At 40.9% G+C, this 23,628-nt stretch overlaps 1 protein-coding gene across 2 annotated transcripts in view; it reads right to left on the bottom strand.

Annotated features, from left to right (window-relative positions):
* Positions 1–23,628, bottom strand: part of FNDC3B (fibronectin type III domain containing 3B) — a 185,807-nt gene that overhangs the window by 13,033 nt on the left and 149,146 nt on the right. For both annotated transcript variants that reach the window (XM_014887063.2, XM_014887064.2), the window contains exons 20-24: positions 22,812–22,925; positions 20,384–20,533; positions 16,530–16,810; positions 9,762–9,974; positions 346–512 (exon numbers count right to left, since the gene is read on the bottom strand). In XM_014887063.2, coding sequence (XP_014742549.1) covers positions 346–512; positions 9,762–9,974; positions 16,530–16,810; positions 20,384–20,533; positions 22,812–22,925 — 925 coding nt within the window. The remainder of the gene's footprint in view (positions 1–345; positions 513–9,761; positions 9,975–16,529; positions 16,811–20,383; positions 20,534–22,811; positions 22,926–23,628) is intronic.

Consider the following 23,628-nt stretch of genomic DNA (forward strand, 5'->3'; position numbering starts at 1 on the left):
TTGGTATGTACATACACACACACTACAGCTGTTAGATCCCTTGTATAAATGCTGTGGTAATCCAGAGTAATCTCTGGCAAACTATTGATAGCAGCAGCATTTTAACTGGTTTTTATTACAACCGTGGCTGACATAACCTTCATGTAGTTTGTGTGATTTTTTTGGGTGGTAATTTAGCTTCCCACCATTAAGTAACTTCACAACTCAAGAGAAACCTACAGTCAGCACAAACTGGTTCTTCACATGTGTTATTACTTATGGTAACCCTTACAACCTCCCCTCATACTTAACCAATTACAGAAATATTTACATGATACTTACATGCAAAAAAAACTTACTACATACCTTTGATTGCAGGTGGGACTGACTTAGTTGTGCAGAAGGTAGAGATTTCTGAGAAAGGTCCCTCCCCAGCATCATTGACTGCCTGTATTCTGAAGGAGTAACAGGTGGATTCTGTCAGCCTCTGTATCTTGTACGTGTGACTTGGTCCCCTATAAATTGGGATGAACCTGAAACAATAAAAACAAGTGCATGTAGTTACAATGGAGTGGCACTGACTTTTCTGGATACTGCACTCATCAGCTTGAAGTATCATCTTGTGAAAACTGGCACCACATGCCCTAAAGGGCTATTAAACGCATGTATAAAAAAGTCACATTAATAACACACCGATGATGAGGAGGAGGTCAGGGAAAGCAGAAGTTCACTGTCCCTTTTGAAACTACTATTACCTTGCAAAATAATTCCATGAATTACCAGCAAGAACATCTGTCAGTGGGCTCCCTACTACCATGGAATGAATCAAAATGGATTCAGGCTGTGTCCTGCTACAATAACCATGTGTGCTGCTGGTATGATAAAAACACAATTAATATGTTGACTCTTTAATGACTTTGCACTTCATTTGCACATTAAGACACAAAGACTGTGTCTTGCAGTCACCTGTGTCATCTTCCAGAACACTTCCATTGGCAAGACTAAGCAAGAGCTCACACAAACTTGTCCAACAATGTAATACTGAACAAAATCAATGTCACTTAAAAAAAAATAAGTATACAGCTGCTAAAGAGAATCTGACTTCTATTTCCTATTGCTCTGCTCAGATAAATGCTTTTCACTAACAGTTTTAAGTCAGCCAGCAATTTTTGGTTAAGCCCCTGACCTCCAGGAGCTGAGCACAGTGGGATGAAAGCAAATGAAGAGGAAGCACCCAGACTGTGCATCCATCCACTCAGCCTCCACCTGGGAACAACATCTTGCATGCAATAGTCCTGGCCTTGGAGAACAGAAAATTTGCTGTGAAGGATCACATACTATTTTTTGATTTTTTAGTCCCCTTATTCAAGTATCTCAACCATTTCAGAAGGTTTTAAATCACCAGGAAGCCAAGAGATATTTTTCTTTGACCTCCCTACCTAGGTGCTAGCTTCATCCTTTAGATTTCGATGAGATACAGAGTACAACCAATTTGAGCATTTCAAAGGAACTGGGTCTGTCATTAGCTCTCAGGGACAGAAATCAATTTGTATTACATTATGATTGCAATCCACGTAAGTACAAACAGAGATCAAGAATCATCTGCAATAAAAGGGAATATTCAGGTAATTCAAAGTGCTAGAAATGTACTCTGAGGTCTAATGTGACCTACTACTCCCACAGAGTTTTAGTGAGAACCACACCTTGATAGCAAACTAAAGATCTGTGCCCACAAGTTTTTAGACAATTAGAGACAATTTCTAAAGATTGTTTTCTTAACTATGTTTACCCAGTTTAAGAACTCCCTGCTATCCCACATTTCTGAGGCTCACATGGGCAGCCACAGCATGTTTCAAGCCAGACACAAACCCATGCTCATGGAATAGAATTTCCTGAGATTCATCACATGATGAGCAAAGAACACACACTCAGGACAGCATTAAGACTCAAGATACTCTCCCTCTGCACTTCTTGCAGCTCAATCAGGCAGCTGGCTCAGAAACCCCTGCAGTACTCACAGGAATGCAGAGATTTGTCTCTGATCCTGATCCAAGGGCAACAGAGAGCAAAAAAGATCCGAAGTTTATTTTAGACTAATGACCTCTTTGCAATCATTTGTGGAGTTAGATGAGCAAGGGAGGATAAATGTTTCTTCCCAGCTAACAGACAAGCACACCCTCACTCCAGGCTGGGCTTAAGGTACATTCCCAGTGATTCATATGGCCAACACCAGTGACTAAAATGACATTTTCACCTTTTGGATATGACTAAGGTCACTAACACCTCCTAACACTGAGGAAGTGATCCGGAAAAAATATTTGAGCTCCTTCTGTTATTTGGGAACTGGACTAATACTCCCAGATCAGTTAATATCAATACTCCCATCCAGTTCCCATATCCACTCATTTCTACTTCTCTGTCTCAAAACACATCTGTAAGGAAAGAAACAACTGTTAAGAGAAGCTTGTACCACAGGACTGTCATGGAAGCACACTTAAAACTTCTCAGATTTGACCATTTTGAAGAAAGAGGGCTTCCAGTTTTGAAAGAAGAAAGGCTGATGGCCAAGCCAATCAAATTCAGTTGCTGTTGGGTTTATTGTGACACTAATGCTTTGTAATTGTGTTTGAAGATGCAGCTCATTATGTAAGACACATAATGAAGATGAAAGACTAACCTCAAAATACTTGTGATTTTTTGATAAGGTAGTATTTTCCTCATGTGTAAAGTAGGCATTTCATAATTCTCCAGGATTATTTCTCCTATTCTTCAAAATACTGTAGTTAATCAATGTAGGTGGCTATAGGTTACAGAGCAGTCTTTTTTCCCTCTCCCAGAGGGCCACAATGAACTTAAAGTTGAATCAATCATTGCTATGTTAAAAATTATCTTAACTAAGGTAACATGTTCATATTATTGCAATTTCATTTCTAAAATTTAAATCTAATTTTAAAAGCACATTTGAACATAAGATCTCTGTACCTTTGCCTTCTTGGCAAGCTTGTTATTATTCACTGTGCTTCATCCAGGCCTCATTCCATACACTGCCTCAAGAACAAGTCAGCTCTGAGCTTGTTTGCAAGGACTTAATCTCTTAGGCACTGAAAAGTTGACTTAATCTGTGTATGGAAACCTTCCCTGTGCTCTATCTCCCTCTCACCTTCTTCAAAACATTTTCAAATCTCAGAGATTTGCCCAGTTGAATTCAAAAGACAATAGGCTAAATACCTCAACTGGCACCCTGCCTTTGAAAGCATTCACCCTCTGTGGTTACTGGCATTCTCAATACAGCTGTCTGTTGTTTTTTTTTTTAAGATTGCACCATCTACAGTTAAACCTGCTTTACTCTGATTTTCCATGCTGCAGTGTTGCCTCTCCTCTCCACTAAATTAACAGCAGGTACCAAAAAGAAAGCAACTTTCTCCAAGGATGGAGACACTCTCCCAAAAAGCTCCTTCTCCCTTATCTCATGGAGTGATCCCAATTTTCCTTTCCCAGACACTCCCACATCAGCCACAGATTATTCATTTACCTGCACACAGCAGAGGAGGGAGAACATCATGTCCTACAGCAATTGTTAGGGAGGCACCACTGCTGTTAGTTTTTTCATCAATACCCTTTTATTCCCAGTGAAGATCTTCCTGGAAGCATTTTGCATGTTGCAGCTGTTTTGTTTCCTCCAGTCACTTCCAGTCAAGCAGAAGAATATGAATGTACTTGCTCTACCTCTGCTCATTAATTCCCAGCACATTTTGAGCAGCAGGTTCCCTTTCAAACTCTTGGGTTTTGTTTATATTTTGGTAACCCGTTGGGTCTTACAGGAATTTAATTTGAAAGAAATTCTACTGTACAGCACTAAGTAAGATGGGAATCTTGTGGGGAGGCACAAAGGCTGAAAGAGCCACCTGAATGATTCTGTTATTGCCTCTCAAAATATGTGGTCAGATGTCAGGATTTTGCCTGGAGAGAAATCATTAATACAGCACCAGTCTGACCTGAGGCTTCACATCAGTACACAAAGGCAACTGCCTAATTAGAAACTAAAGTACAAGAATTTCACAAACCAACAGCTCTTTTAATATTATTAATGCCACATCATGTTATCTACACATTTACTGCCCCCACCTACTTTCTTAGACTGTAATTTTCCTCTGATGTGGTTGCAGAACATTATCAAACACTCACTGATTTATGTGATTTTCTCTCCCCACCAGCAGCTCCCTGTACTGTGGGTGACAACAAGGAAAGCAAAGCTTCAAACCAAAACCATCTAATTCAGAGATGCAGGAGTAAATTCAACACACTATTCTTTATTTCATTTCTGCTGTATTTTAAAACGTTCTACTCAATGAGAAAATTTTCACATCTGCAGCATCTCTCATCCCCACATCCCTCACTGTTGCTATAACCAGTACCAGGGTGACCCAATCTTTTCAGCTTTGGGGAACTTTTCCAATCCATTCTTTGGGATCTCCTTTTGCAGACCGGTGCTGAGGGAAAGTAGACATATAACAGGAGTTCTCCAAAAGAGTTTTGTGCTCCCACAACCTCTCCCAACTGTGGCTTCCAGTCCTAAAATGAGGTGTGGACCAAACAGGTGGGATTCACTGGTCCCTTTGACCTGAAGATCTGCTTTCTGAGAGATTCCTTTTGGAAAGTTTTATCTATAATACATGTTTTATATATTATGTGTATTATAATGTATGCTCATCACTGTCAACATTATTTTTGTTTTTATGAATAATAATAGTAGCAACAGGGCCCAGTGAAGGAAACATTTTCCTCCTTATACTTCAAAAAGCAAAACTAAGTGAAGAACAGAAAAAGGCAGGAAGAGAAGTGATAACAAGAGAAGTGGTAACAGTCAGATGGAAGAGTTTGGTTTTCTTCCCTGAATTATCCAGCACATTTGCAGGCTAGAGAAAAGGTACTTGCTGCCAAAAATTGATTTCCGTTTCTACTAGATTATCTTTTTATCTGCTGCTGGATTTGAATTTGTAACCCATATTTACAACAGTCAGTCACTTGTCATATGTCTGGAATTATTGAGAGTGGAAGTATTTCAGCCTGCAGAAGCTCCTCCACAGCAAGAAAAATTGCTTTTTTTGGAAGGAGCATCTGGGCACATTCAGGAGGGATGGATGACAAAACAGCAAAGTGCCTGACTGAAGATTCCTGTGTGCAGCCACATCTGGGGGCAAGGAACAGGCAGGGAGGACAACACTGAGCACAGCTTAAATGGGAATTAACAACATTTGAATGTAATATGTGGGAGAAATTAGGGAGAGCACCCAATGATGTGAAATTATATAGTCAGGAAGAAGTAGATGATGAGGCAGCTACATCACCTTGTCAACAACCAACAGTAGATATAAATAAGACTGAACTTAAAGCTAAAACCAAAGGAGAACAAACACAGTTCAGAGCAGCAAACCAATATTCTTACAGCCCTACACGTGTTTATATTCCCTGTATTGGAGCCACTTTCCCAGAGTGGCAGCACTGCCCAGTGTTTCCAATGGTGCTTTAGAGATTAAATATTAAGAGTCATTACTCTAATCAAGGTGTTCTTTTTTTCTTGTAAGGTTGTTACCGATGTGCAGAAAATAGTTTTTATCACAGTGACAATGCTGGGTCTAGATGCTGCTCTTATTTATGATCTGCTGTCTGAAATATTCAGTTACCCAGGAAGTCTGAAGTACCTGCAGATGTGCACAGATCAAAATAAAGGAGAAAATTTTATTTCTTACCAAAGCAGGGATTTTTTTTTGAATATACTTATGGAGTAGCATCTTACTCTGTGTCTTGCCAGCTTCCTAAGAGCTGAAACACCTCATCTCACACATTTAGCATGGTTTTCTCAGGCTTCACTTTGGCTCAAATAATTATACCCATATAGTTAACTCACACCTACTATGAGTGTTGGTTTACTCCTGCTTCCAGGGATAGATAAAATGCATTAAACAAGTCAACTCTCTTACACTTGGAAACAGTTCTCTTTCTTTTTCATTTGCAAAGCCCTAAGTATCCAATCAGAATGTTGCTAATATAAATATCACTATTATTAATAGCAATACTCACCTACACAATGAGCAATATGAATACAGGTTAGCTTGAAAACTTTCCTGAACATTGACTTTCTATCTAGCCAGGCTTGCAGTGGAAATTGTAGCATGCCATCTGTCTTGGTGCTCATGCTTAATTTCCTTTTATCACTGTTTTACACAATATGAAAATGATTTTTTCCTGCAGGTTTTTGCAGGGATACGTTAACTTATCTGATTTTGTATTTTAATAGAATTTCACAAGCCAGTAGGACTGATACATAACAGTAATTGCTGTTAAAATGGGTGCAAATTGTCTTGATCAAATCAGGAGGGTAAACAATTTTTTAATTAGACTGCTTGAAACTTGCAGTAACCAGGGAATGATTATGCAAAAGTCATCAGGCAAGGGCAGCACATTCAGTAACTCATCCCTCTGTGTTTCTATTCTGCCTTCAAGTTAAAGCAGAGCAAACACCCATGTGCTCATATGTTCAACCAACTCCCTGCTGCCACCAACTGAAGACAACAGAAGTGTGGGACAATTGTCAATGATCCTTACATTATATTTTTAAAGAATATGTTTAGGATGTTTCTTAGTCAACCTTACCAATGACTGTCCCTTAAAAATGTAATTACATGTGTATATATTGATTGTGATTCTGTACACACACAAAAATCACACAATTTACCTCAACTGCAACACACAGTCATCTAAAATAAAACCAAGCAACTGATAAATGACCCACTACTAATTTACTTGCTAATTCTCCCTTTCAGACTGGATTTTGTGAACATTTTAAGACACTAAGAGGTGTAATTAGTTGTGGGAACAACTAAAGATTAATTACCAGTACTGCAGGAAAAAAAATAAAAACCATTAATTAAGTTCGTTAGTTCCAGAGAGGAAAAAACCCACAGAATTCTGGAAAGTAGTGCAATGTGATTAACATAAATTTCTTGACATTACCACAATTAGAAAATGAGGTCACAACTGATAGTTTATTTAAAATAGAAAGGAATTTCATAGCCCTTACATAAAGGTCACTTACTGTCAACCAACGTTTCTATGTACTGAGCTTTCCAGAAACAGATTTTTCTTCATTTCCACTCAGTGCTACCCATAATTGAAAGGACAAGTGATGCTAATTTCATCCTCCTAAATGTCACACCCTGAAGAGCTAATGGGAGCTAACGCAGGTACATCTCTGATGTGCACACCTCTTCAAGCCCTTACACTAATCAGTGCCAGAAGATTTCCAAGTATTTTGCTTCACAGGTCTTGCAATCAATGAAACATTTGGTTTCCAACAAATGGCCTGTTACACCTCATTACACAAAGGAAAAGTTGAAAACAATCCTTAATGACCAGGACACACTGGAGAGCACTGGCTGACTATCATTACATAAAACCAGGGCTGAGTCTCTACCAAAAGGCCATTAAAGCTATTGGGTCAGGATGGGACTTACTGACTATTTCCTTTGTCTTAAAAGAACTCACTCATCTTTATATTTCTGCTTGTGAAAATGCTTCAACAGCATTTTAGAGGTAAGTTTTGTTTTAAACCAAGGAAGGGACAATGGTGATACTGAATTGAGGGATTTCAATATAAAGCTGTTCTCAGTAATTTCAGATGTCTCAGGGGAATACAGTAACAATGTCCTCAAAGACCCGGGATAGGACAGAGGTCACTTTTCAGTTACCCATGCTTTAAACCACAACCTCTTTCCCTGAATCAAGTACTATCTCTTCTCCCAACAGAGAGGACACCATGGCACCTTCTACAATTCTTTCAAACCATAAAATACTCCAAAACATCCTCCTGCATAATTTATTCTGTGTCGTTTTTTCACCAGAGAATGGCTTCCTCAAGGGGTGGTCAGTCCCAGACCTAGTCCCAGTCAGTGATTCTGAAGCATTTTGACAATGCCCTTGACAACACCTTTTCACTTGGCCAGCACTGAACTGGCCATGCACACTGCACAACTGCAGGCCCCTTCCAGCTAAAATATTCTATTTAATTACTCCCTCACATGTGCACACTTTACTGTACCACTGAAGAAGCCAGTGATGCTCAGAGAGCTGTACTCCAGTATTCCAGCTCTGGTTCATTTCAGGAATTGTCTGGGTTAATTGCTCCAAACCCAACCACCAAAAATCAGTTCAAGCAGAAGGAGACAGCACAGTGCAGAGCAGGAGCTTCTCTGCATCTCTGGGAGTTCATGTGGACTCTAAGTCAAATTCACAGCTAAGAAGATCCAGCAGAGTATCAAGTTCAAATGGCTCCCAGTTAAAAGCTCATAAGAGACCATTTGCAGTGGGAAAAGCTTGTGCAAAAGCAAAGGATCATGCTAAAGCTTAGTGTCAAAGCAAAGAAGAAAAAAACATTCCTTGCCTGCTGCGAGGTAACACTTTATTCTTACACGGAAACTTCCTATTTTCCTGAGTATAAAGACAGGTTAAAAACAATTTACAGTTATTCACCATCCTACCTGCAGTGCTACATGAAAGCAAAGCAAAGCAGCCTGCTGGATGTGTCTTTAGAGCTGACTGAATCCCAGGCTGCTGCAGGTGATGGGCTCCTGCCAAGCATCACTGCACTCTGAGGGAACTGTTTTTACCTGTCAGACTTGCAAATGGGTATTTATATTCATTGGACACTTCTCAGGATTAATACAGGGGAGCATGTACCCTCTCTGCATCAGTACAGTTGAGATACTGGGAGGTATTAAGGCATTATTCATGGTGAGTTTATTACTTAAAATTAGAGCTTTTGGGCCAGATCTTCATCTGGCAGAAACTCAGCATAGCTCTATTTAAATTAAAGGAATTGTGCTAATTTACATCAAATTATCATCTGTGCTGAAGGTCTCTAAGGATTATCTACTCGATAAGTCTCTTATTTTAGCTAATTGAAGTAGTTGAGTGTATTTTATAGTAAATAATGAACCATCTATGATATTTATTCATTGAAGAGCTCAGACTATTAGGCATTACTTGCATATTGTCTTTCTTTCCTTCCCTTATTTAAATGAATATATCTCATCACAACTTTGGAGCTACAGTAGCAAATCTTCCCATACAAAGTTCACATGGGAAGACAGTTTTTGCTTAGCACTGTCTGTTTAATATAAACATAGATTTTTTTTTGCTTGTTTCTTGCACACGTTATTTCAAAATTATTGTGGAGCTACCAAGCTGATGCCAAGCTCATATTTACCAATGCTGTAAAACATTACAGCTATAAAACCAAGACCACCATGTTGCCCAAAAAACATTGTTCTGCTCAATTTTACCTTACCTAGACCTCTGATTTGTAACCCTTGGCTTTATTAATACAAACAGCAAGCTGGGTGCAGTATCTTTGTTTCATATATTCCAAAAGGTAAAGCACTGTGGCCATGAAACTTGATTTTAAAATTACTGGCAGAGAGGAGAGGGTTTTGCTGAAATTTCACCAGTACAGGATTGATTTCTGTTAGACCTGGCAGGGTTAGGTTAAGGGTAGGACTCAACAATTTAGACGTTTTTTCCAGCCTTAGTGATGCTATCATTCTGTATCACTTACTGCATAACTTGCTCAGACTACAGGCATGGAATGCCTTTAAAACAGCATTTTGTATGTCATGGTAGGCATGAAACAATCAGGAAAACAGAATTCTTCCTTCATTCACAACTGTGTTATGATGAACCAGAATTCTTTTTCATTAGCACAAGGAAAAGACTCATCTTCTTACCTTTTATTTCTGTCCTCTATCTGCAGGATATAGACCATGTCATCAGCAGAGTGAAGCTTGGAGCTGCTGTCTCCCCACTTCAGCTTCAGGCTCTGGGGCCCTGCTGCAGCACACTCCAGCCGTGGAGGTAAGGGTGGTAATGGCCTGGTTTTTGCTTTAATAAAGTGGCTAAAAGGTCCAGCTCCAATTTCATTGACAGCCTGGATCCTGATCCTAAAACAAACAGCAAGAAGGTGAATGTTAGATGAAATGCTTTCAGGAAGTTCTTGATAAAAACACGTCCCAAGGGACAAGGGAGCCTTCTGGGGCTGGCAGCTCCATCCCTGCCCCAGTGCCCCTCCCAGCTCCCAGGGCTTTCTGTGCCACACTGGAAGGTTCTGTTAACAAAACCAGGATCATCCAGCTTAGACTGTAAGAGCTGCAGTGAAGATGTTAGAAATGAAGCAAGGCAGAGGGAAAGGTTTGGGTCTCAGCACCTGGTGACAGCCCCTTCAGCCACAGGGACAAGGGGCAGCAGCACAGCACAAGCACAGCCTGGGAAATGTGAAATGCCCAACCACGAGTAAATAAAAAACCAAAGTATATCATGGTTGTCTAACAAAGATCATGGACTAATTTGGGTGAAACCATTCAGGGAAAGCCCTGGTGTCACTGCCACCAAACACCCTGCAGACTCAGAGCAGTGTTCTCTCAGTGTCTCACACAGCACATTATTTAAGCACAGAAAACTCTGCTGGGAGGAACTAATGAAGGTTACATCCACAAACCTCCTACACTGTGCCACGAACTGCAGAAATGCTAACTGCCAGTGAACTCTCCATTAAATGAAATAACTGCTGGACCCAAGTCACTCTCACAAGATGCACAAAAGCCCTTGAACCATTTGAGGACATCAAGAAGAAAAGCAGACCACATGCCTGGTCACAACAGCTTGAATTTGGAAATGTTCTTAAGACAGAGCCAGTCTTCTAAAATTCTATTTATTTTTTAAGATAATGACTCCTGCTTTCTGCTTTGGTCATTTTCTCTTACCTGTCTGCACCTTAGTCTAACACCGAGATGAGTGAGGAGTAGCAGTCTCTGACTATGGTAATATCAACAGCACCATAAAAAAAACTGGGAAATCTGCATTTCCAAACAGTTTTGAGGACTGTGTAAATAGAAATATTGATACAGATGAGTCTGAAAGGTTTCAAAAGTCTGTTAAAGACTAAATATGAAGAATCAGGATGGAGAAAACAAATTAAGCTTAAGATAATTCAGCCTAGTTTAGTTAGCTGGAGAGATGCCATTTACTTTGGAAATCCTGTGCACAGCAGGCTTGCATTTTCTCATGGGTAAAGACTCCTTACCAGAACTGACTTTACTTGGCAAAGCTACTTATTTTGACTGAAGAACATAAAGTGATGCAAGTTCACACAAATAACGTATGAAAAATTACTTTGCTTTGAACAGCAAGTTTTCAGCTCTAGCACCAACAAAAGAGTAAGTAAAAGGGATATGGAAAACTCTCCAGAGAGTATTCCCCAATAGAAAAAAACGCCCAAAATTTTATTTTCTGCTTTTCAAGAAGATAAAAGGTTACATTGTTAATAAACATGTTGCAAAATAATTATGTCTGATCTATTAGTCAACTAGAGCCACTGCACACTGAGAATGCAGTGTGTATACAGTGATATGCAAATATGTGCTTAAAAAATCTTTGGTTATTGACCCAGCCATTAACAGGGGTAATGTATTGCTTGGTGTGGGGCTGCATTTTCCCTTTAACCTTCCTTCTGGCTTCAGGAAATGCATCCTGACCACCTTCCTCCTCTTCCTCCCTAAGGGTGGATGGCACAAAGATCTAGTGGGAGCCTCCTCTTCAACTGCTGCTTGCATTCATTTGACATGGAAAGAACAAAATGCTTTTCTAGTACCTGAAGAAGTGTAATTAATATAAGCATTGATCTTATTTCATATTATGTTACTGGTTTGCTTTAGATTGAAGAGTCATTACATCAATATTTAATGGTATTTCCAATAAAAAAACCAAAGCCTGCCTGTATTTTCACTGGATTCTAGCAAGCTATCCATTAGCATGTGCACATAAACAGTAACAAAATGCTACTACTGCTTTTGCAGATTGATTACAGCAGCATACTCTAGAGTATATACCCTTTTGTTTTGTTTGGTATTACTTAAAGTCCCAGTGACAACAAAGCCTCTCCTCTCCTCAAGCACTGTAACTTCAGCTGGTTTCCAACTGGCAGCTACCACACCTGAAAACAAGCAGTGAAATGCATCTCTCTCCAATATCACACTTTTGAGATATATGCATGCACAGAAGCCTGACTTGTCTTGCTTTTGCCAGGTATTTACATAAGGCAAAAATGCGTCTCTTCATTCATTTTTTTTTTCTTGCTCTCCTCTGCTGCACAGAGATCTTGCTCCCCCCTTCTGACACACACAAATATGCACACACACACTCCCCTTCTGACTCTGGAGCACAGTAAGACTGATGGAAACTCTAAAGCCTTAAAATAGAGACAGGCAACTTTGCAAATGAGTGATGACACCAGGAAAGCAGGAATTGATTTATTCCACTCTAACATGGCTGATGTAGCCACTCTTTTCTGCTGATTGCACCAGCACAAAGCTCTGTAAATTGCCACTATCATTCCCAGGGCCTGAGCTCCATCAGGCACACACAAACAACTAATTTTGTGTTTCCTGTGCACATGGCAGTGCAACCCAAACCCAGGTGTCACCTCTCTCTGAAGCCCAGTCGTGTCTGCTCAATGGGTACCAGTCCTTGGGAAGTCCAAAGAGAAGGGGAGAAGGAAAAAGGGAAACAGAAAAGGGAGGAAGGACCATGTGGAGAAGGGGAGAGAGAGATGGTGGTGGGAGAGCACCTTGTACTGCACTCTGCTCCAGCTCAGGTGCTTTTTAGTGTCCCTGCCCCAGCCTGTGACAGTGAGCTTTTCCAGCTGGGTGGCACAGCCAGGGTGGGCAAGAGAACATCCACAATTAAGTGGAAACCAATCACTGTTTACAGAACTGGTACTGGGAAAAATCAACTCTTTATTTTCATGTAAAAGTGCAGTACAGACAAGTAGAAATATTTGCAGTAAAAGCACTTCCTGAATTCTTTTCAATTTTTCCACTAATGGTTTCTAAGTGAAAATACCCCAAACATCCTCCTGGAAAGAAAGATGGTTTAACAATCTGACAATCACGGTTTGACAGTAAGTTTTTTGAAAATGTAAAGACTGTATTTAAGAATAGTGCCTAATTCTGCAGACCCTAGACCAATAATATTTGCATTCATTCTCACATTTTCCCACTACAACTTTTAAACATTTAGAAAGAAAAGCCATAAATCAGACTAGGCAAATTAAGAAACCACAAAATGATCTTTAACAGACCATTCTCTCTTAAAAGATTCTTGACCCAAGGAAATAAACACACTAAACAGGATGCTATTTTCAGATCGGTCACAAAATCCTTTGTATAGTATTCCAACAAACTGGAAAATCAACTTTTGAATTAATTTTAGAGTCTGACATGAGAAGACTTTGATTCCCTCGTTCTCATAAGAGGAATGCCACCAGTTGCAATGCTCGTGCCTGTGGAAACCTGTGGGAGTTAAAATGCCATGGACTTCCAAAGGGGAGGGGAAGCAGCATCCTCCACCATCAGCAGCAGGCTGGACACCATAAGCAGCAATCACACACTGCCCCAAAAATCCCCACTCAAGACTCCTGGAAGAAGACTTGGCTTTACACCCTGAAATATATTTTGTTTTATAGCCTGTTTAAACTTTGCTGATTTGAGCATCCACATGAATTTTTCCCTCCATCTTGGATGACCTGTTACTTGATATGGTTTAAAAATCAAAAATATTTATAGAATTTTTATTCCTAAACCAAATCAGGTCTTGCTATTAAAATTTAATAATGCTACTATATATTTCTGTACACTGTGTAACTTCAGAAGAGAAGAAGCATTCTTAAAAATTGGAAGTCGTTTTGCAGTGAGGTATCTCAACAGCAGAACACAATTATCTATGGAATGTGTTAAGTGAAGCTTGGGAACAGAGTGTAACAGAAAATTGGTGTTTCTATGACTGTTGAATTTTTATTTATTGTGGAATATTTATTAACTCACTCCTAGTTACATCAGTTCACAGAAAATCAGGCCAAGTACATTACCCTATAATCTGAGTTTCCAGAGCTTCGTGGCTATGTCAATAAAGCAGAGACTGCAGAACTCAGACATATTTCTGCAGCTGCTCAGCAGCCAGGATGTTTGCTCAGTGCTTTGGGGAGGCATCTGCTCTCTGCAGCAGAGCTGGGCTGTGTGTGAGCTGGAACCCTCCTGACTCAGCCCTGCAATGGTCACTCACAGTGTGACACAGGCATCTTCAGCTCCTCCTGCCTTAAATGCATTTTGGGATGGAAATCCTTCTCATGGCATGCTGGTTGGATTTGCTGCTCAGACACAAAGCATCCAACTTGTCAGCTTGGAGCCCATCTGTGCAGAGAGCCTGGAATTCCTCCCTGTGCCCTTGGGCTGCTCCTGTTATGGCCATTGCCACAGAGAAGCTGGAAGCAAAGCAGTGCCAGACCCAAGCCAACAGCTCCAAGAGGGTGGACCCACATGGACAGGCTTTCACAGTCACCCCCTATCCAAAATAACTTAAATTTCCAATCTTAGACTTGCTGGATTCTTAACAACCAAGATTTGCTTTCAGTTTTGCCCACAACCAGAAACATTGACAGTGGAATTCCAACTCAACTGAAACATATAAACCCTTTGCTGATCTACTTCAAATTCTGCTGAAACTTTGGTAAGAGTTCAGAGCCTGAAATCCAGTAGTTAGTACTTGGCTTGTTTGGGAAAAATATGTTCACTGTTTTTAAACACAGCATGGAATAAACACTTGAGAGGGAGAAGAGTAAGTTGTGTTAAACAAAACTGACACAAAAAGAAGACTGATGAGTGGAGAAATGAAGAGAATGAGATCAGTAATGTTCTGAGACACTGTTCTGATTCAGCCAGGGAGGGCAGAACAATCACCAACGTTTAGCACACAGCCTGATAATCCTGTTCCTTAAGGATTTGTTTATCTGGGCAGACATTCCTTGGTCAAAGACAGTGTCAAGATACGCTTGAAGAAATATCAGTGAAGAAGTTAACGATCAAAACACTTTGACAGATCTTTTTCTGATTAGCAAAATAATACTTCAAACTATTGATCAGGTGCATTTGCAATCCAACTGCAGTCACTTGTCTTCCCTTAGAGGAATGAGATGCAAGATTTGGGGTTTCTTTCTCTGATTTTATTCAACAAAAGAGCTTTCCTACATTATTACTTCTGATTAGCCATTCACTGGTCTTTGCTCTTTGCTCTTCAAGTGGGGGTTCTTTGGTAGGAACTTAGTCTTACAACAATATTTAGAACAGTTAATGCTTGTGGCTTTGGCTGTTTCATTTGGACCAGAGACAGGACTAATCCTAGACTAAAACTACGTAATTTAATATGGTACTTCTTACAAAATAAGGAAATAAGAATGCAGAAAAAAAATAAAATCATTCCATTCTCCATTTTTAAGCCTCAAAGAAGACATTTCCCTTAAGGAAACTGTAGACAATCAAGAACCAGCTAAAAAAGAGACTGAAGTAAGACTGGTGAAGGATTTAAATGGCACATTCTGTCTTGAGTGAGTTACTCAAAGTTCCATTTTCAGCTTTTTTGGGTCTTGGTTGAACAAACATTTGAGGAGAAACCAGGGAACACGAGACTGGCCAAAGATGATGCATTTCCACAGCTGGGTGACCAATCTACAGATAAACTTCAACTTTATATGAATGATCTGTGAGCATGCAATATCTGCTCTTCACTTTAAGTAACTTCTAGTGTATGTATTTCTATCCTTGCTACAAGTTCTCTTTCCTTGGGTGAGGGTAAAATTTGAATTATAAACTTATCATTTTTAAGACCTGTAGGATTGTAACCTTGAATACAAAGTTAAAAAAAAAAGAAAATGTTACAGCAAGTCTACGACATCTCTAATTTTACAACTCTGTGATAAAATTTCAGTCTTTATTAGAACAGTACTTAAAATAGAATTTCTTTTGTCACATATTCTGTTGTATTGTTGTTCATTGCCTGCATGGAACCATTTTTCTTTCTTAATTAGCAATTAAGGAGAAAACATATAAGCCTGAACATTAAACTAATAAAATTTTGGCAATGCCACTTATCAATTTAGACTCTGAAGCAATATAAATTGGTTTTAAATTCAGATCATCTTTTCATTAATCTCCATATACCAGAGAGAAAAAATAGCTGTAGCTATACAAATAAAAGTTCATTGTGTGAAAATTGCTAACCCTACTCAGGAATCAATAGCTCAATTTAATCCCTTGGAATAGTACTTCCAAGTAGCTGAAAAAACATGAGATGTAACACTAAAATTTTAATTATTTCTTATTCTTAAAATTTATTTTTAAATTTATTACCAGTGTAACCTTACCTTAGCAAAGCAACTCAAAAAGGAGAGGTCGGACATAATGCAAGGAGAAGAGAAAAGAGGAAAAAAAAGCAGGAGAAAACAACATTTGAACACGAACCACCACAATCCATCCCACAGAGGAATGACTGCAGACTCCTGTGCTCCCAGGCTGGATGTTTGGGTTGCAGGTTTGCATTTCAGGGCACTGTCCGTGCCATGAGCATCCCCAGGGTGAAGCTGAGCTGTGTGGTGTGTCCCCAGCACTCACCGGTACGAGGTCTCGGGCAGCAAACCCTCGATGACGTGACTCGTCACGTTCCCCACGGGGATGCTGAGCTCCCCCAGGTCGATGTTGTAGGATGTGATCTCAGCCCCATTATTGCTTGGCTCTTCCCAGCTCAGAACAAGGCACACAGAGGGTGAGGGCTGGCAGGCACCCACGTGCTCGTCCTCCAGCACGCACAGGGTGGAGACGGCATCAGGCACGGAGGCAGGGATTCTGCAGGTCACCAGCTCGCTGTAGGGTCCAGCTCCAGCCTGGTTAATGGCCTGGGTGTGAAAACAAAAAATATTTACCAGTGTTCTCCTTCACATGTGTATCGAGTTCAGCCTGGAAGAGCTGCATGAATTCTTCAGAGGGTGCGCACTGCTGGCTTCCTCTCTAGACCATGACTCATAGCTCTGCTATCCTAGGGAATTAGTTCCTTTGTCACTCAGGAATGTCTCAAAAAACTGGAGAATATTTCTCTTTTCCCTAACAGGTATTTAATAGCCTGTTTATCAGTGGCAAACTTTGGTTAGTAAGGGAAAATGTCATAGTCATGATGCCAGTGACATCAGTAAACTGGCTAGCCAAAATTACTGAGCCACCTAGGACAAAGTTCCCCAGTACACAGGGTGGCCCAACAGATGCTTTATGCAAGCAAAAATATCCCTAAAGATAAGGGATATTTGGCTTGTTAAAAACTATCCTCGTTCCTAATTTGGAAAATGGATAACTAATTTAATGCTAAAAAGCTTCTGATAAAAGAATATAGGACCTCAGCACAGCATGAAGCCTATGACTCAACATTTCCCCAGAATCACAGAATCACTGAAGTTGGAAAAGTCATAATTCACTACCAAACCACACTGCTCAGTATCTCCCACAAAACAGGAGAGCAGCAATTTATCAAGCTTCTCATCCTAAGTCCCAGATCCTGAATCCCAGGGGAAACCAAGTTTCAAAACCTGGCCCCTTTCTGCTCACTAATTAGAGGCTGTTGTCTTTGCAAGCCCAACATTGCACAGTAGTAGAGGCCTGGGGTTTTATCAGCTGATGCTCAGCCAGTGGCAAAAGCTGTACCCATTGCACTGGAATTGCCTAGGGAATGACTGATGGTACCTCCTGAGGATTATTAAAAACTCAATCACAGAACCACACAGGCTGGAAGGGACTGTGGGACTCATCTCATCCAACTCGCTATTCTAGCCAGGGTCAGACCATGCACACCAGGTTGATCAGGCTTTTTGTCCAGTTGAGTCTTGAAAAATTCCAGGTATGTAGATTACACAGCCCCTCTGGACCACTGTTAGACCCTTAATTGCCTGCACAGTGATATTTTTTTCTTTATATCTCATCTGAACATCCCTATTTCAGCCCGGAGCCACACTGGATGCAGCATTCCAGGTTGTCAGGAATGGCATGTAATGGGCATTATCACCTTCTCTGGACCTGCTTGCTGGGTTCCTCCTGACACAGCCCAGCATCCTGCCAGCACACACAGCATGGGGAGAGCTTACAGAACATGGCACAGGAGAAATGACAGGAGTCCAGAAGGCACAGACCTCCAGAAACAGCTTTGATGTTGCCCAGCACCCTTTACATTTCCTTTACGTTTGGAAAAGTTAGCTCAGAGTCTCCCATCAGGTTACAATTAATTCAAAAATCCAGGCTTACAATGCTGCCAGCAGGACTCTGATGGCAATGACAGGACACATCAAACAATTGTTTGATTTCTAATCTATGCTTAACTGCAGTGAGTAACTTATTTCTGCTCTGCATAATGCAAACACAAAGCCATGTTCTGTTTTTCCAGGAGACGTTTTGTTCAATTGAAGAAAGAGATAATAAAGTTACATTTGTCAGCCTTTAAAAAGCCCTTCAAAACAAATCCTGCTCCGGGGAAATCTTCTATTTAGCGCAGTGCTCCTGGAGCTGTTAGAAGTGAGCCTTGTTTTGTGCTCTGCCAATGATATGATTTGTCTTGCCTCTAAACCAGTGTTTGGCCATTTGTATCTTGCTCCAAGCAATTGATTGTCAGTGGTGTTTTTTAACTGCTTTATTGGACAATCTCATCACCATAACTGATGGGGCTTTGCTGCCTAGCTGCTTTCCCCTGCCACCCCCAAATGACACAATATTTCCCTTTGCAGAAGCCACTACTGTTTTCAGGAATACTCATTACACGAAGAAAGTTGAGCAACAGTAAAGACAATTGTCTACCCTGCAGTTAGATATGCCTGATTGCTTTTTTACTGAGTTACTGTAGATTGAGATAGCAATACTGTGTTTTTATTAGAAGGCTGAATAAATGTGGTTAGGGGAATCTTTATTTTTAAAAAGGAAATTTTCCTGTTAAAGCTGGTAACAGATAAAATAAATTAAAATTTCTGATACTATTTAACTTTCTTTCTTTGTTATATCTACTCTGTGGTGAGATTTTTGTGTAATTGTTTGAAGGTTACAGGGTATCTTGTAAGAAATTCTTCTCCACATAATAGAGAGAATCAGATCCAGAGGATGAAGCTCTCTGGACAGTAATACCTGAGTCACTGATGGACTTCAATAAAATATCTTCTTGCTGTTGTGCCTTTCCTGTAAGTTCTGCCTATGGATTAAATTATACTGGCTGCATTAAGAACTGAGTAGACTTGTGCAACATTTTTGTGGCAGGTAGTTTGAAGTAAGCATCCACTGGAAATCAAAGATGCCATACAGCTGGCTGTTTCCATTTTTAACACAAAATTTTCCTTGGGCTCCCCACAGCAGTGGTCTCAGAGCCTCCTCCCTGCCCAGCAGATGCTGAATGCTCTCCCTCTTGCAGAAACAAGAGGCACTTTTTGGCTCACACCTCCCAGCCACTCACACATTCCCTCATTCTCCTTCCCCCACAGTGCCAGAGCAAGGTACAAACTAGCTCTGGCCAAGACACAAAATACATTTGAGTGCCCTTGGAGCTGTGGGGCCTGAGCTCTTGGGCTGCTGGCCAGCTCCTCCAAACCTTCTTCCCAAAAAAATGAAAAAAATTCAATATCCTGTTTAAAAAAAAAAGCTGTAAGAAGGAAACACTCGACAGAAGCATGTTGTCCTTGATCAAAGAGATTACCCTGGGTGGTCCACATGTTACCAGCTGGGTGGGTATTTGGGTTGGATTAGTGGTGGTGTTCTTTCTTCACATGCAAATATATCTTGTGGAAGAGGATCTTAGGTAAAATATTTCTACTTCACCCTCAGTTGCTTTACCTTCCATTTATTTATCAGTAGACATAAAGGATGAAAAGTCCTGATTTTTCTTCATACAGATATACAAAATATATTTTAACTGCTACTTTTTACTGAAAATAATAGGAAATCAAAGAAAGAAATAGAGACTCTACATGAGATTCCATCCCACAAATCTAAGAGACAAAACGGCAAAGATGGGAACTCACTTTCTGGCAGGTACCATCTCCTGTACACACAGGAATTTACTCTGCTTTGCCTGACTTGATAAAATAAACAGATGCTGGAATTCATTATTTAAGCCAGGGAAATCTTCACTATCCAGTTGGGAGGTAGATGTTATTTATGTCTCCTAACCATGAAGAAAATATTTTTTTTTTAGATTTTTCTAAACCATTACCATTTAGTTTTGGTGTCAGAGGGCAAGGTGGCTGTTACAAGCATTAGTCACCGAAAGTAACAAAACACAAGAACAATTTTTAAGCAGCACATCAGTCTGCATTGCTTAAAATAAATGTGCATTCCTCCTGCCTTACAGAGCACATGACTTGAGAGGGGAGTAATGATAAAAATAAGAGCAGCAGTGGAAGGAAAGTCAGTTTGGACCTCAGAGGGCAATGCGTGCAGCCCTGCCATACCTGTAGCCTGCAGCAGTAATGCGCTGCTGCCAACAAGTCACCGACTTCAAAGCAGGTTTCTGTGCCACTATATGCAAGCTGTAGAGATTCCTCCTCTTCTCCCCACTCTAATCTGTATTCAGAGATGTCAGTACCAGAACATTCAGGACTCTGCAACACAAATATTTATGTGGTTCAGTTCAGAAATGAGCACTTTGGATCGCTGTGTTTCACTGGGGAAGGAATAAAGTACACGGAAAAAAAAACCAACAACCACCCTTATTTTTAAATTAATACACCATTACTGCTGCAAATAGAAATGTACTGAGTTAATGTTCCCTAAGAGGTTACTGAAACAGGACAATTCTGCACAAAAATTACCTGATTGAAATTCAGAGAAATGAGTGTACGCAGCTACTTTGCTTTCCATCAGGACACTCAGGAATAAATTGTCTCTCCACTGGCTTGGCAGAAGCTCAACGGTGGAGAACATAAAAAAAGCATCAATCTAGTGCAGCCTAGCTGAGAGATCAAAACACAGCTCTGGAAGCACTGGCCTTGGAGCCTGAAGCAGGCACTCCTGTGCTGAGAAAAGAACCACCTCAGCAAGGGAGGAGCTGGCCCGAGGTTCTCTGTGGAAGTCACCCATCAGACCCAGAATGGCACCTGGAGGGTGGATCCTGGCAGACTGACATCCACAGTGACATTCCCATGGGATCACAGAATCATCAAATAGTTTGGGCTGAAAGGGATCCTCAGGATCACCTCATTCCACCCCCTGCCATGGGCAGGACACCTTCATCAGACCAGGCTGCTCCAAGCCCCATCCAACCTGGCTTGAACACTTCCAGGGATGGGGCAGCTTCTCTGGGCAAACTGTTTTAGTGTCCCACCACATTCACAATATAAAATTTCTTCCCAGTATCTAATCTAAACCTGTCCCCTACCACATATCCCCAGAAACCCCTTTATTTAGGGAAACACAAATTCAATGCCTGAATGTGCTAGAAATGAGCCAATACAGGCAAAACAGCACAGCTCCCAAACCAAAATAATTAGTGTTTTTAACAGAACTACCTAGAGCTGTACTGTGTGGCCTAAAGCAGCTCAGGGAAGCACTGCTCTGCCTGAAGTGTGGCCTACAAGGACTTTGTGATTTTGACAGGCAAGATGTAATTTCCAGTGCAAGGATCCAGAGCCTTGCTGCACACCACAGCAACAACTCTGCACAGGCACAGGGGCTCCTCTGGCTCTGCCTCAGAGCTTCCAGCTGTTTGAGTAGGAACATTCAGAGCTCCTAAGTCAGATTTCAGAACAATGTGTAAAAAAAAGCAACATAATAGGCACCACAGTGTGCTCTCTAGCCACACTCCACAGTGCTTCACTGTTTTTCCTTCTTATTCATATCAGCCAAAAAATGACACTCTTTAAGAAAACATAACCACTGCAAACCACAGCTCCATTTTTAGCAAGAATAAACAAATATACCCTTCAAATAAATAGAGAACCTACCAGAACCACTGCTTCATGGCTGGGGAGAGCTAATCCCTGCCCATTAAAAGGTAACATTTGAAAATTCAATGGAATTTCTAGTTGCAAAAAATATTAATAGCCCCAAACTGCACCAAATATACCTGTTTGTTGTAAAATTGAATGCAGGTTATATTTGTATCTAGATATGTTGTTAGCACAATTTATTTGAGCATCTTGTGAATTTCAGTGACTTCTTTCTCAACTGGGGCACTGTTTTGGGGAAGACCCCAACAGAAGCAGGACTGGAATGGCTGCTAGATTTTCACTGAAAGTCTGTGGCAGAACTACAGCCCCACTGAACCACATCACAATATTACTTATTTTTATACTATTACTTATGGTAGTATCCTTTCTTTTCTGCTTTAATTACACAACATTTTTTCTTTAATGGCCCCAATCATCCCCATAGCACTTCAGCTACAATTTATCTTGAGCCCAATGCCTAAGATGCTGGAGAACAGAGGAGGAATGCACACAAACCAAAATGAAAATAAATATTTAGGGAAGAGACAAACAATTTTTGAGGGGGAAAAAGCCCTACATTGTAAGCATTTATGGAGAGTTAATTTCACATCAGAGACTCCAGTTTCAGCCAAAATATTTGTCTTCATAATTCCAACTGAGAACATGTTGATGTGCTAAAAGCTTGCAGAGAGCACTTTATCATCTGATGCCAGTGCAGGAGGCCTTGTGTCTGAATCCTCGTCTGCAAGACTCAGGGCCAGCTTTGTACAATTCCTCAGAGCAAAGTAGAGAAGATGATTTTCTTCAATAAAATAGTTTCTATATAGGGTTTCCTTGCACATAAAGAAAGCTCCAGATCAGTAAAGAGCTCTCCAGCTCACTTTTGAGTTCTGTGGTGAGCACACTGGTTTGGGTAAGCAAGGTGGAATCAAACCAGCAGGGACTGCCTTACCTCCCAGCTGACCAGGACCCGTGTGTCAGACAGGAAGGACAGGGAAGGTGCTCTGCACTGGCCTGGGGGTCCTGCTGCTGTGGTCACCTCTGTGGCCTCCGAATACGGCCCGTACTGCAGGGGAACAAGGCAACATTATTATTATTATTGTTATTAATATACAGGTGCACACCCATCTCAAAGCCCTCGAGGACTTTCCAAGAGCAGCACATGAGCTTTTTCAGAGTGCTGAACTTTCTCAAAGACACACTAGGCTTCCAACAGCTGGCACCAAACACCAGAGCTCAGGAGGAGCCCACACAAATGACTCAGAGTTGAAGTGTGAGGTGGGCTCAGGAACAAGCAGAGAACACGAACATCCTTTGTGCATCCTCCTGTGTGGCAGCAAGTGCTCGTGAAAGCAGAAACCACCTCCAATTTGCCCAAAAGTGAGAGTGAGCACACAGTAACTGAGGAACAGTTTGTGCCCCTCTGCCTTACCTTAGCACAGCGTGTTCACATATCATAACCAGCTTCTCATGGATACAAAGAGGGGCACAGCAAGAGCAAAGCACGATTGGAGTCCACTTCCAGCTTCTTTTACATAAAATGCCTGCCCCAAGTTGCTTGTAAAAGGACAGGATGTGCTGGAGCCCCAGCCTGGCACAACGTGCAGGGACATGCTGCACACACACTGTGGATGCTCTGCTCAGCTCAGACAACTTCTGAGCCCGTGGCAGCAGGATAATTTAAATGCAGATTAGAAAAGAAAAAAAAGAAAAAAAAGCCAATTTTCAGCAGTCTGGGAACCCGGCTTCAGCCAGCAGTGTGAGGATAG

The sequence above is a fragment of the Sturnus vulgaris genome, chromosome 10 (genome assembly GCF_052056855.1).
Source record: "Sturnus vulgaris isolate bStuVul1 chromosome 10, bStuVul1.hap1, whole genome shotgun sequence".
NCBI lineage: Eukaryota > Metazoa > Chordata > Aves > Passeriformes > Sturnidae > Sturnus > Sturnus vulgaris.